Source organism: Bubalus kerabau, chromosome 7, assembly GCF_029407905.1.
Source record: "Bubalus kerabau isolate K-KA32 ecotype Philippines breed swamp buffalo chromosome 7, PCC_UOA_SB_1v2, whole genome shotgun sequence".
Classification (NCBI taxonomy): domain Eukaryota; kingdom Metazoa; phylum Chordata; class Mammalia; order Artiodactyla; family Bovidae; genus Bubalus; species Bubalus kerabau.
In genome coordinates, this window is record NC_073630.1 from 118,385,195 (window position 1) to 118,397,967 (window position 12,773).

General features: G+C 58.0%; 1 protein-coding gene across 24 annotated transcripts in view; it reads right to left on the reverse strand.

Moving 5' to 3' along the window:
* ABLIM2 (actin binding LIM protein family member 2) overlaps nt 1–12,773 on the reverse strand; it is a 165,410-nt gene that overhangs the window by 44,673 nt on the left and 107,964 nt on the right. For 13 of the 24 annotated variants that reach the window (XR_008717287.1, XR_008717286.1, XR_008717288.1 and 10 more), the window contains 3 exons: nt 11,830–11,928; nt 5,509–5,610; nt 4,947–5,000 (listed from right to left, as the gene is read on the reverse strand). The exons of 6 other annotated variants lie outside the window; for them this stretch is intronic. Coding sequence is in view for 14 of the 18 variants with exons in the window: in XM_055589214.1 (XP_055445189.1) it covers nt 4,947–5,000; nt 5,509–5,610; nt 11,830–11,928 (255 nt within the window). In the remaining 4 variants the exon portion in view is untranslated. The remainder of the gene's footprint in view (nt 1–4,946; nt 5,001–5,508; nt 5,611–11,829; nt 11,929–12,773) is intronic. 5 more of the 24 variants (XR_008717289.1, XM_055589195.1, XM_055589198.1 and 2 more) reach the window with 2 other exon arrangements.

Genomic DNA, 12,773 nt, shown 5'->3' on the forward strand with positions numbered 1-12,773 from the left:
GGAATCCCAGAGAGACACATGAGATGCGATTAAGTATTAATCACTGTGTCATTTCTGCCTCTTTGCAACCCCAAGGACTGTAGCCCACCAGGCTCCTCTGTCCATGGGATTCTCCAGGCAGGGATACTGGAGTGGGTTGCCATGCCCTCCTGCAGGAAATCTTCCCGACCGAGGGATCAAACCTGGGTCTCCTGCATTGCAGGCGGATTCTTTACCGTCTGAGCCACCCGGGAAATAGTTACAGGCTGTGTGGATGGCTGCTATGGCCTGGTGCGGGTGGGTGGCTCTGGGAGGCAGGAGGGAGCCCCTTACTGAGAGCAGGTGTGGGAGGTGGTGAGGCACCCCCCACCCCCACCCCCTGGGCCGGGGCTCCCACGCAATCTGCCACCTGACAGCTCCCACGCACTGGCCGGTGAAACGGAACATCTGTCCTCGCAGCTGGACAGCTTCCTGCGAAGTCTGGAGGGAGGCATTATGTTTTCCTCTTGAATTCACTTTCAACACTGGGCCAGCTCGCTCCACTGGGAGGAAAGTCCCCGCTCTGTGCCAGGCATCACGTGGCTGCATGCGGAGCTCCTGGGAGCCAGGACCCTGCTCCCCAGAGTAGAGACAGAGCTGGTGGGGGAGTCCTGTCTGCCTCACAGAGGACCAACACTGGGCTCAACACTGCAGGTGACTCGGGCCGTTCAAAGGACCCAAAAAAGGTCCCCATCACAGCTGGAGGCTTAGCTGGCGTGGGAGGTCTCCTGTGGAGCCCCAGCCTGTGCAACGCCTTCCGCCAGTGGGATGTGGTTCTTCTTTCCCTTCTTTCTTGTTTTCCATTCAGTTCCTTTGCTTCCTTTCTTCTCTTTCTCATTCCTTTTTTAAAAACATGTCATTAAATTGTAACCAAGCAGAGACATAATGAAGGACAGAGGAGCCTGATGTGCTGCAGTCCATGGGGTCGAAAGAGTCAGACACAACTGAGCGACTGAACGAAAGAGATGGAACTAATGCAGTCCAAGAAAACACTGTTGGTCCCTAATGATGTTAAGTGAGAGCAGCGGGTTCAGGGGTCAGGCAGACCTGGGGTGACTTGGTGTCAACTGGTCACAATGGCCACTTCATGGCCCTGACCTTAGCTTCCTTGCCTTGGACTGCAAGGAGATCAAATCCATCCATCCTAAAGGAAATCAGTCCTGAATACTCATTGGAAGGACTGATGCTGAAGATGAAGCTCCAATACATTGACCACCTGATGCGAAGAACTGATTCTTGGAAAAGACCCTGATGCTGGGAAAGATTGAAGGCGGGAGGAGAAGGGGGCGACAGAGGATGAGATGGTTGGATGGCATCACTGACTCGATGGACATGAGTTTGGGTAAACTCCAGGGGTTGGTGGTGGACAGGGAGGCCTGGCGTGCTGCAGTCCATGGGGTTGCAGAGTCAGACACGACTTAGGCACTGCATGGCAGCTAACAGCGCTATGTCGAGACGGAACCCCAGCACACGATGCATTTGTGGCAGCTATGCAATCGCTAATCCTGACCCTGATCCTCATCCTCGATGCCAGTGTCCCCCACCCACCCCTCCCTGAGTCCCCAGGCCCGGCTACTCTCATTCTGTAGGTTCATTTCCCCAAACGCACAAGTGGGATGAAGGCGCCAGAAAAAAGTGTTGCTAAATTAAAAACAACTTTTGATGACTTGGCAATAGAAAGTTAAATAGTAAATACATTAATTAAAACGCATACATTTTTAAAGCTCACTGAACGTATCATCTTAAACCAATTAAGAGGAGGGCATGTCAACCCACTCCAGTATTGCCTGGAGAATCCCTGTGGACAGAGGTGCCTGGCAACTTCAGTCCATGGGGTTGCAAAGAGTTGGACACGACTGAAGTGACTTGGTGGTTTAGTCGCTAAGTGGAGTCTGACTCTGTGACCCCATGAGCTGTAGCCCACCAGGCTCCTCTATTCATGGGATTTCCCAGGCAAGAAACACTGGAGTGGGTTGCCATTCAGCTTCCTAGGTGGCCCTAGTGGTAAAGAACCTACCTGCCAATGCAGGAGAAGTAAGAGATGGGGGTTCGATCCCTGGATCGGGAAGATCCCCTGGAGGAGGACGAGGCAACTCATTCCAGTATTCTTACCGCTGGGGTTGCTAAGTGGTTAAGGCCTTGGACTTAAGATCCAATGGACATGTGTCTGCATGGGTTCGAGCCCTACTCCCGGTAGTAGTGACTTAGCAAACTAATTAAATGGCCCAGGAACTCAACGTCACCGCCCGGAGTTTGTTTCTGGCAAGTCGGGAGATTAAAGTGACGGCTTCTCCAGCCTGAGGTGTGTTCCTCTCTCCCCTGAGAGATGAGTGGACGGTCGGTTTGCGGCTGAGATGGGGAGAAGGGGCTGCACGTGGACTTGAAACACACACATGCACACACGCGCATGCTCACACACATGCGTGCTACACACATGCACGCCCCCACCCCCGAGGCACTTCCCGTGGATATGGTCCAGCTAGATGGGCAAACCTTATAAAATCAGAACGTCTCAAATGCACCCCATCACACCCATCCGTCACCCCCAAGGGTTGTCCGGGGAAAGCTGGACGAGAGGACTCGCGGCCCCTGAGAGCGCCTGCCCCTCTCACAGCCCCTTGATAGTCAAGCGGGGGCTGACTGTGTTCCTGTTCATCCCGCCGTGAGGCTGAAGCTCGGCAGAGATCAGGTGCTCTGTAAGGTCCATTTCATAAAGTAATCAATAAGCCTAAGTTCCAGACGTAAAAGAGTTTGGGTCATTACTCAGGGTTCAAATAGGAATTCACTTGCCTTTCAATAGAAAAGGTGTAAATATCCAGATTTAAAAAAAATAAAATATGAAGATCACCCCTGGTAAGAACAAAGCGGGATTTCCTTCACAGTCCAGTGATTAAGACCCTGCGCTTCTGCAGGGGCCATGGGTTCAATCCCTGGTCGGGGAATTTAGACCCGCAAGCTGCACAGAGCAGCCAAAAAAAAAAAAAAAAAAATAGGTAAACTGAATCTCTGTGGCACGATTCAGCTAAGAGACTTAGTGTGAGGTGTTCTCTGTCTTGGATCTCGGCCTCATCAGATGCTAGGGAGCAATTTCATAAGCTGATTTGCCGCCTCACCCCCTCCTAGGGGCCGGTCCCTGTGTGTGTGAGTGACGTGTTACCAGCTGATCAGAGGCCGAGTCAGCCAATTCTCCCCGCAGAGGAGGACAGCTTCAAGGCTGCAGCACGGGCACCCCGACGGGAAAACATCACTGTCGGCCTGCTCCTGCCTTCCTGTGCCTCAGCTGCCCCACGGGTGACACGGGGGCTGGTCTGGACGACCTCTGAGGGTTCTGGGGTCCACGAGCCCCGCCCTCTCTGATCCCTCAGGAAGATCTGGGTATCCTGCTTCTCTGATCAAGGGGCAACAGTAAGAGGCATCACCTCCTGGAAGCCCAGGAGTTCCCAGTCATCTTTTACTTTCTTGGGAAGAGGCAGAAATACACAAAGCACAGGCCTATTGCAGTCAAGGAGAACATTTATATAACAGACACCACGGGCTTGTCAGGAAGCCACAGCCAGCCAGCCAGTGCGTGCTCAGTCGTGTCTGACTCTCTGCAACCCCACAGACTGCAGCCCACAGGCTCCTCTGTCCAGAGGATTTCCCAGGCAAGAATATTGCAGTGGGTTGCCATTTCCTCCTCCAGGGGATCTTCCCTACCCGGGGATTGAACCTGCATCTCTTGTGTCTCCTGCACTGGCAGATGGATTCTTTACCAATTGTGCCATCTGAGAAGCCCAGGAAGCCACAAAAAAAACACACCGTCTTTGGCCATGCTGTGTGTCAGGTAGTATCTTAGTTTCCTGACCAGGAATTGAACCCACGCCCCCTGCATTAGAAGCGCGGAGTCTCAACCACTGGACCGCCCAGGAAGTCCAGAATACACACTTTGATAGCTTTCACCCCACAGCACCCTTCCAGTTATCAGCAGGGGTCGTGGCCGTCTTGGGGATGCCTCTGGGCAAGAACTTTAAGCATGGGAGCTCCCCTTCCCGTCTCTCTAGGGATTTAATAACAATCCCACATCACATGCACAGCCCTCGACAGTTTAGAATGGAATTTCACGTTCATTACCCCACCTGGATCCTCCCAACCAGCCTGTCCAAAAGGCAGGACGGAGGATCGGTCCTGTTCTGCAGACAAGGAAACAGAGGCTCAGGATGGTGAAGCAACACATCCCAAATCACCAGAAATTCTCTGATGAAACAGAGGTGAGACCTGGAGCCTCCTGGCCCCTGAATACCTGACTCCTGCAGGCTCAGTGGAGCGCAGACCGCAGGTCACGTCTGGGAGGGAAATCGGAGGCGGGGCCGGGTGGGGGGTGGCGCGGTGAGACACCCTCGCCAGCAGACATCGCCTGCCCCTATTTGCTGAGGCTTGGAATCCCTTTAACCAAAGGCCAAGTCCTTAATTCTACCATCAGAGATTCTCAAAACACAGGACTTACATTCTCACAGAGGGCTCAAGGACTGATTCTGGTTTGTGCTGTTTTCCAAAGACCAGGCTGGGCCACCCTGGGGTCCAGGCACCTCTGTCCCTCACCATCTGGGCTAAAGTCAGGCTGGCTGCTCCCCTCAAAGCAGTGCCCCCGAAGCCACACGCGAGGACCAGCTCGTGGTTACAAGCCCTCATCTGCAGCCCGGCCCTCGAGTCAGGGCCGGGCTGCACACACACACAGAGGCGCTTACTTGGACACACCCTCCGCTGCAATTTATGAAGGGGCTTCCTGGGATCCCGCCAGCAAACACCACGTACCTAACGTTCAGGCCGCAGCCCCCCGCGGTACCCTCCCCGCCATGTATCAAAGCACAGCAAGAGCAAGCATTCAGAAGCAAAGGCACCAACAGGCATGCAGGGCAAACACAGCAGCAGAGGACTCCGACTGCATGTACCATGCTGCTTGTAGATGGGGGGTTTCCTATAGATGTTATCTTTGACGCCAGTGTCTGGGAAAGGAGAAAGGGAAAAAAAAGGAGAGAGACAGCAGGGTGAGCAAGCACACCATGATGATTTCCATTCTCCCGCCATCCGTCAGCAAGCAGCCCGTCACCCAGCGCCCCCAGCAAGAATAGGGGAGCCCAGCGACGGGCGCCCAGGCCCCTCACACCTCAGCTGCACTCAGCCCAGATGCCACCCACCGTTGTGAAGCGGGCAGAGGGCCGGAGGGGGCCAGGGCGGGTGTCCAGGGACAACCCGTCTCCAGTCCACTCCCGGAAGGGCAGCTGCGCCTCCCCAGGGTTTGTGGGGCTTCGAGAGAGGCTCAGATACGTGCCAGTTTGGGGATGTGCACACCACCCATCTGTGGATTTTTAAAGCATCTCAGAATTTGGGGGGGTGGGGGATGAAGAAGCTTGGTGAACATGCGACTCCCAAGAGGTAACGGCAGACGCCCGCCCCGACAGCTCAGGGGCGGCCCGTCTGCCTGGTGGGTGGCCGTGCGTCCTGGGCGCCTACCTGGGACGTGGAAGTGGCGAGGAGCCTGCTGGTAGGTGGAGGGGGGTGGCTTGCTGTCTGAGAGCACGGAGAGGCTGGGGGTGCTCCGGCCACTTTCACTGCCTCCAGACGGAAGAGCGAAGACGGCAGACAGAGGCGGGAGGGGAAAGCAGAGGAGAGCATTTCAAGCGTGAGAGCTTCAGGAGCCCGTTTCCCCTGCCTGGTGGGGCCTCTGCGCCCTCTGCCCAGGGGAGGGAGTGTGACCCCCCCCTCCACCGACACCTCCAGATGAGGCCCCACGACTCGTTAATCCAACCTCGAGGAACCGCCTTCCACGGCCCCAGGGTGGGGGAACAGGAGTGCCCAGGGCAAGGCCCCGCCTGCTTCGAAGTTCCCAGGATGGCTGGCCGGGCCATCGACAGTGCCCCCCTTTCCTTGGGTGCGGGGTGGGGCATGGCCAGGCGGCTGCCTGAATCTAGAAAATCACAAATTCACCAAGACTAAGCGCCCCACCTCTTCCTAAATATTCTTGTGTAAAAGACGCTGAATTCTGGGAGGATTCACAAATCGGCCATTCACAACAGGGGCTGAAGTGCTAGAATTCATCGACATCTGTCTTTTAAAAGCCACGGAGGACAACTTTATCAGCTACGGGAGAAAAAGAGGCAACTGGTGTTCATCAGCTGCCGTGTTCCCAAATAAAGCAGTTTGTTTGGTTTTTTTTTTGGCCAGATTGAAGGAGAAGAGCCCTCTGATTTTGGCTCCGACTTTTATCCCATCTAGATCTGTCAGTTCAGTTTTTGCGGACAAGGTTGGATTATCAAGTCACAGACTGCAGACAGCCGTGGTGACCCGGTGACCCTCCCCGCCCTGCCCCCACACCTCCTGAAGGGATGGCACACGGCTCGTCTCAGCAGGACACACACAGGCACAACTCATTCCCCCTTTGAGCTCAGGAACGTCACGGGACAGCTCGGTGAAAGGAAAGGGACGCCTCGACCTGAAAACACCCCAGACTGGGAGTCACAGGACCCCAAGGTGACACGCATGAGGCAGCGCGGGCCGGCCCGGAGGTGGGCTAATGGGGGTGGAACGGCAGACGGGCTTAGGGGGTGCTCTTGCCTTGGGGTGGTATGCTGGGGACCCTGGGGGGCCTGAGGGGCAGGGTGGGCACAGCAGACCACAACCAGCTCCCCAGACTGACTGCAGCTTCCAGCAGCTTCCCGCCAGGGCACCAGTTTCACCTGTCAGCGTGGACGGAACGTCAGGTAGAGAACTGTACCCCCCAGGGAGGGGATGTGAAGCCCACTTTTCCCTTAGCACCGCCCTCCAGCACAGCTCACAGCCTTCTGGAGCCTCAGGCTAGGCTGCACTTCCCAGTGGGTAGGCGATGCCCATGGGTGTGTGAAGGAAACCGCAGACCCGCCCTGCGGGCTGTGACTCATCACCCCCAGGGCACAGAACATGCAGAAGCCAGGGCTTCACATTCATCTGCTAGAACCCAGAGCAGCTGAGGACCGCCTGACTTGGGGTGCCCTGCTGTGCCAGGGCGTCTTGGCCCAGCCTCCCATGGCTTGTTTCTCTTTGCTCCTCCCAGGTGGGGCAGACTCCAGCACATCATGGGACCCCATCCTCCCCAGTCCTCAGGGTCACCGTGCAGCATCCGACTTCACAAGCAAGACTCTTGTGTATGTGTGCATGTGTGTGCATGTGTGCACGTGTGTATGTGTGTGTGCATGCACGTGTGCATGTGAATGTATGTGTATGTCTCTGTGTGTGTCTGTGTGCATGTGGGCACATGTGCGTGTGTGCATGTATGTGCGTGTGTCTCTGTGCATGTGTGTACATGTGCGTGTACATGCGTTCATGTGTGTGCGTGTCTCTCTCTGTGTGCATGTGTGCACATGTGCATGTGTGTGTGTGTGCACACACACGCACGTGTGTCTGAGGAGGACTGTGGCTTTCACTGGGGTCAGGGGGCAGGTCACGCCCATCTCACACCTGCCATCCAGGGCCCTCTTCACTGGCCACCAGACTAGGACCTGACCCAATCTGTCTCTGCTCATCGCCCCTCCTCCCCCAACCGCTGGGGGACCCCCTTTCCAATCCTCCCCGCTTGTCCAGACTCCGCTTGGGTTGAGGCTCAGGTGCAAAGCCTTCCCAGGGAACACAGCCCAGCTGGCCATTCCCTTCTCTGGATGCATGCCCGCCCGCCCAGTCACCGTGCCGCGAATCCACGGTGAAGTGCACACTCGCATAGACCCCACATGGGGCCTCGAAGAGCACTTTCCCCACGACCGCCTTCTGCAGGGCCCTGGGTGCTGGCGAGACTGAGCCCTGGGCACTGCCTTCCCCGTGGGTCCTGGTGGCCAAAACCCCCACCACCGATGTCACCAGGGGTGGGAGAATGCCAGAGGCAAGCCCAGCCGTGTGGCGACGCTGAAACAGCACAGAGCTCCTCATGCCCGAACATGTGGCCCCTCCCGGAGGCGGGTCAGCACGGAGGTCGCTTCCGACCTCTGCTATGGACGGTCCTCAGTGCCCTCAGGGAGCCGTGAGGACCTTGGGGGTGCCATCCGGAGCCCAGGAAGCCCTGGCCCGTGAACAGCCATCTCCCCTGCCCATTGGAGTCAGTGCTTTGTTGCAGAGCAGTTCCGGGCGACACGGAGGTTTCCTGCAAATCCCACGCGGTTCCATCTTACATGCAGCCGGCGGTTCGCCACCCTGGTGTTGTCCAAACGCCTTGCTTCACTCAGATTTCACCCGTTTTCCACTCGCGTCCCTTGGGTACCCCAGAACCCGTCCAGGATGCCAGTAGACACGGTCTTCACGCCCCTCCAGGCCCCTTGGGGCTGTAACCGCTTCTCAGTGTCTGGGAACCTCCTGACCTGGGCAGTTTTGAGAAGTGCCGCGCGGGTGTCTGGCAGACTGCCCCTCAGGGAGGATTTGCCGGGTGTGTCCTCATGACCAGATGGGGTCACGGGTTTGGGGGGAAGAGCCCGGAGGGGAGGCACCCTCCCCCCATCGTCAGAGGTGCTGCCGTCCACGTGACCCGGCACTGCAATTGACCTTGACCCCACGGCCGAGGTCATGCTGGCCCAGGATTCTGCACATCGGGCTCCTCTCCACCCCCAACTCTGCGCTCTTTGCAGGGAAACTGCCAGGCACTGCCCCCACCTGATGGCGGGAAGGAGGGCACCCCTCCTGAAGGGCAGAGGGTCCCCGTGAATCACTGGGGTCTCTTCTACCGGGAGTTGGTCTCTTCTCCCCATTGGTATTACTTGGTCATGCCTTTACATGGCTGTGAACTCATGGACGTTTGTACTTTGCTTTCCGATCCAGTACCACGCCCTTCATTCCGCTGCTCAGCTGTCCACACTCAGCCCTAGGGAATGCCCCAACTCAGCTCTGTGGATCTTCTCAAGGTGATCAGAGGCAAGGCCAGCCCCCAGCCCCTACAGGGCTCCCAGGGGTCACCATGATGCAGGCAGGTTCTACCTGCCTAGCCTGCTGCCCCAGGCCGCCCAGGCCGACCACGGCCACCAGGCGGGCGGCCCCAGAGGGGTGAGATGAAGAGGTGCTGACAGGCGCTGCCAGTGGGTGGGCAAGGGGGCTCCGACGAGGGGCTCCGACGAGAGGCTCCACCTCTGCAGTCCCTCCTCTCCCCCTCACACTGTGGGCGGGGGGCTCACGGGTCACTTTCCCCTACTGCCCCGCAACATGGTTCTGCCAGCATCACCTCTGCACTCACCTGCTGGTCCCTGCGGCTTGCTCCTTAACAGGTGAGAGGTCAGGCTTAAACCTCACACTGTCCTGGGAGATACACCAGGGACTGAAATTTATACTCAAGTGCAAATGGCTGCCATGGGCACCTACGCTGCACACGGGTCTTGGCAGGAGGGTGGCCCTGGGTGCCAGGACACGGTGGGAAGGTGTGTCTGTGAATGGAAGGGTGAGGTGGGGACGGAGGCGCATGTGGCCAGGTCAGGGCAAACGCTGGTCCCTCCTGGGCGAGCCCTCCATCTGTAGCATAGTCCAGAGGGAACATCTCCAGCTAGGCAGCCAAGGAAGCTGAGCTGCTGGGAGGAGCGGCCAGGGAAGGCTTTCCCGGAGTGCAAGTGGACACCAGGCCCCATGACCAGCTGAGAGGAAGGCAGGTGGCCCTTGGCACGGCTCGCCACAGAATGCCCACAGGATGCAATGCACCAGACCCCGTGGGCCTTGGGGAAAAGGAGCAATCCCACAGCCTGCAGGTGGACACACCTGGTGAGCGAGGGCCTGCCTCTGGGCCCAGCCCAGCGAGCTGTCCCTGCGCCTCAGTCACCCCAGGGGGTAGTCTGGGAAGGGGCTGGGGCTCCTGAGGTCACGGGCGGCCCTGAAAGTCAGCAGCAGGCAGACCCGGGGGTGCCAGGCATCCCCCACCTCCTGCACAAGAGAGGAGGGTCGGGGCTTTGCCCGATTCCTGCACAAAGAGAACTGGGGGAAAGAGCAGGCAGAAGGGAAGCAGGGTGGCCCACCGTGGAGCCAGCGCCCACCTGGAGCAGACCACAGGGCACCGTGCCCCCTCCCTGACCTGAGGGGTGCCCTTGGAGGGGCTGTGATACAGTTTCTGAGCCATGTTTTGGTGGAGAGCGGAAGGGCAGTCCCCGGGGCCGCCTGGGCGGATGTGGACAAAGCTGTTTCCCAGGCGGTCAGCCCAGCTCCCAGGGTGGGGCAGCTTGCCCGGCCTCGCCTCTGGGCTGTACCTCTGCCAGGGACCCAAAGCAGGGCCACATCGGGTGGGAGGAAAGCCGTGTGCTCAGCTTTCTGACCTTCGAGACAAGAAGGGGTGCCTGCTTGGGTGACCTGCAGGGACGCGTCTAAATGTCAAGCTCCCTCTGGTTTGCAGTGAGTCTTCTGTCCGCCTCTGGGTGAGGCCACACCCCAGCCACATGACACCCTTGTCCACACGGATGCAGGCGAGCCATGCTGTTCTCCTGCTCACAAGGTCTGGGGGCTCTGCTCCTTCTCAGAAAAGCCAGGACATCCAAAAAGTCTGGGAGCTGGGGGGCCAGGTCCACAGAGAGGAAGGGAAGGCACCCCACTGACCAGGGGGCTCTCTTCTCAGTTAGACCAACGGGGTCACTCAGATGGGTGATGACGATGCATGTTAGAACCGTCCAAGTTCCAAGGAGCCGGGATGGGCGACCATCAGTGACGCATTAATCCCGCTGGGCTGGCCTCTCCCGGTCCCTCGGGGTCAGAAGGTTCTCCTGAAACATTCTGCACTCAGCAGTCGTGAGGAACGGGGACCCTAACTCACTCTGGGGGAACCAACAGACCACCACTGCTCCTCTTGTGCTCTGGGGGATCTTCCGGGGTGTCTCAGTCAGGTAGGGCTGCATAACAAAGCACCTCAGTTGCTTGGCTTGCACAGCAGACATTCATTTCTCCCAGGAACAGAGGCCGGAAGTCCCATATCAAGGTCTGGCTGGGCTGGGTCTCAGGTGCAGCCTCTCTCATCGGCGGAAGACACTGCTCTGGCCTCACACAGCCTTTCCTCTGAGCACACACAGACAGACTGTTCCGCTCCAAAAAGGCCACCCACCCCATCGGATTAGGGCCCCACCTTTATGACTTCACACAACCCTAATAATCTCCTGCTGCTGCTGCTGCTGCTAAGTCACTTCAGTCGTGTCCGACTCTGTGTGACCCCATAGATGGCAGCCTACCAGGCCTCCCCGTCCCTGGGATTCTCCAGTCAAGAACACTGGAGTGGGTTGCCATTTCTTTCTCCATATAATCTCCTAAAGACACTTTTTCCAAACACAGGCTCACAGGGGCTTAGGACATCAACAAATGACTCTGAGGGCACAATTCAGTCCATAACACAGGAACTGGCCCTTTTCCTGGACTGATTCACATACACGTGCCTGGGCAGGGGTGGGGCAGACGGGCAGGTCTGCGCCCTGGGAGGAGCTGCAGCCACGTGGGGTGCCCGGCCACCATGAACTGAAGCCGCGGACACCTCCTGATAACTGTGGCGAGCAGTCCCCCACGCCCGCCGAGCCGAGGGGGAAATAACACGGGGTGACTTAGGTAAAGGCTCTGGAGCCAGCCCAAGGTGGGCGTTGGGTAGGTCCTAGAACCCTCTCCCTGCCTTGCCGCTTGCTTTTCTGACACGACAAGCTGCCTCCTGGGAACACGGACACACCAACAGAGCTGAACACACAAGACACACAGCGGGGAGCACGGGCGTGAGACAGGGGCTCGGGGAAGCCATGCAGCAGCAGGCACAGGACGGCAAGACACGGACGCTCTGCAGGCGGCCTGGGGCACAGCCCGCAGCCTCGCGCGCCTTACCTCGGAAGTACGGGATGTAATGATGTCTGAACACGGAAGAAGGGCTTGGGTGTTGGGACAGGGACAGGCAGCTACTGGTACCGACGCTCGCAGTACCAGCTGCGGGCGACAGAGAGCAAGTCAGAGTCAGCCCGCCCGGCCACACGGCCGCAGAAGAGCCCCAGGCCCCGCTCTGCCGTCTCGACCCAAGAACACACACCTTTCTGAGGCACCTCGAGGGGGTGGGCCGCCAAGCACACTTGGGGTGCCTCTGCTCCAGGCTCGGAGGGAGGAAGGCCTGCCTGCTGGGGTCAGGGTGCCCAGGCTGGGTGGGAGCAGCTGGCTCCCTGGGTCCTGCCCACTGCCCCATGAAGGGGCTTTCTTGGGATCCGGGACCCAGGCGGAGGGCAGTTAGCCGGACCAGGGAGGGGTCAGTCACCAGATAGGCACCAGGCCTCGCCCAGGAGTCAGGCCTTGACCCTGGGGTGGCCATCCAGCCAAGCACCTGCTGGCCAGCCCAGGTGACCCAAATACAGTGGCCAGGGGTCAGCAGAGGGGTCCTCAGAGAGGCTGATGGCCCTTCTCCCTGACCTACTCACCTGCCTGGTCAGTCACCCACTCATTCCCTCACTCACTTGCTAATTCACTCACTCACCCACCCACCCACCCACTCACTTACTCATCTACTCATTCATTCACCCACTCATTCATTCATTCACCCACTCATTCATTCACTCATCTATTCATTCCTTCACCCACTCTTTCCTTCACTCACCTACTCATTCATCCCCAGAGTCAGTCATCATTCATTCACTCACTCACTCATTCATTCACCCACTCACTCATCTGTCCATTCATTTATCCACTCATTTGTTCATTCACCCACTCTCTCACTCATTCACCTACTCATTCATTCACTGAGTCCGTCACTCATCTCTTACCACTCACTCACTCACTCACCAACT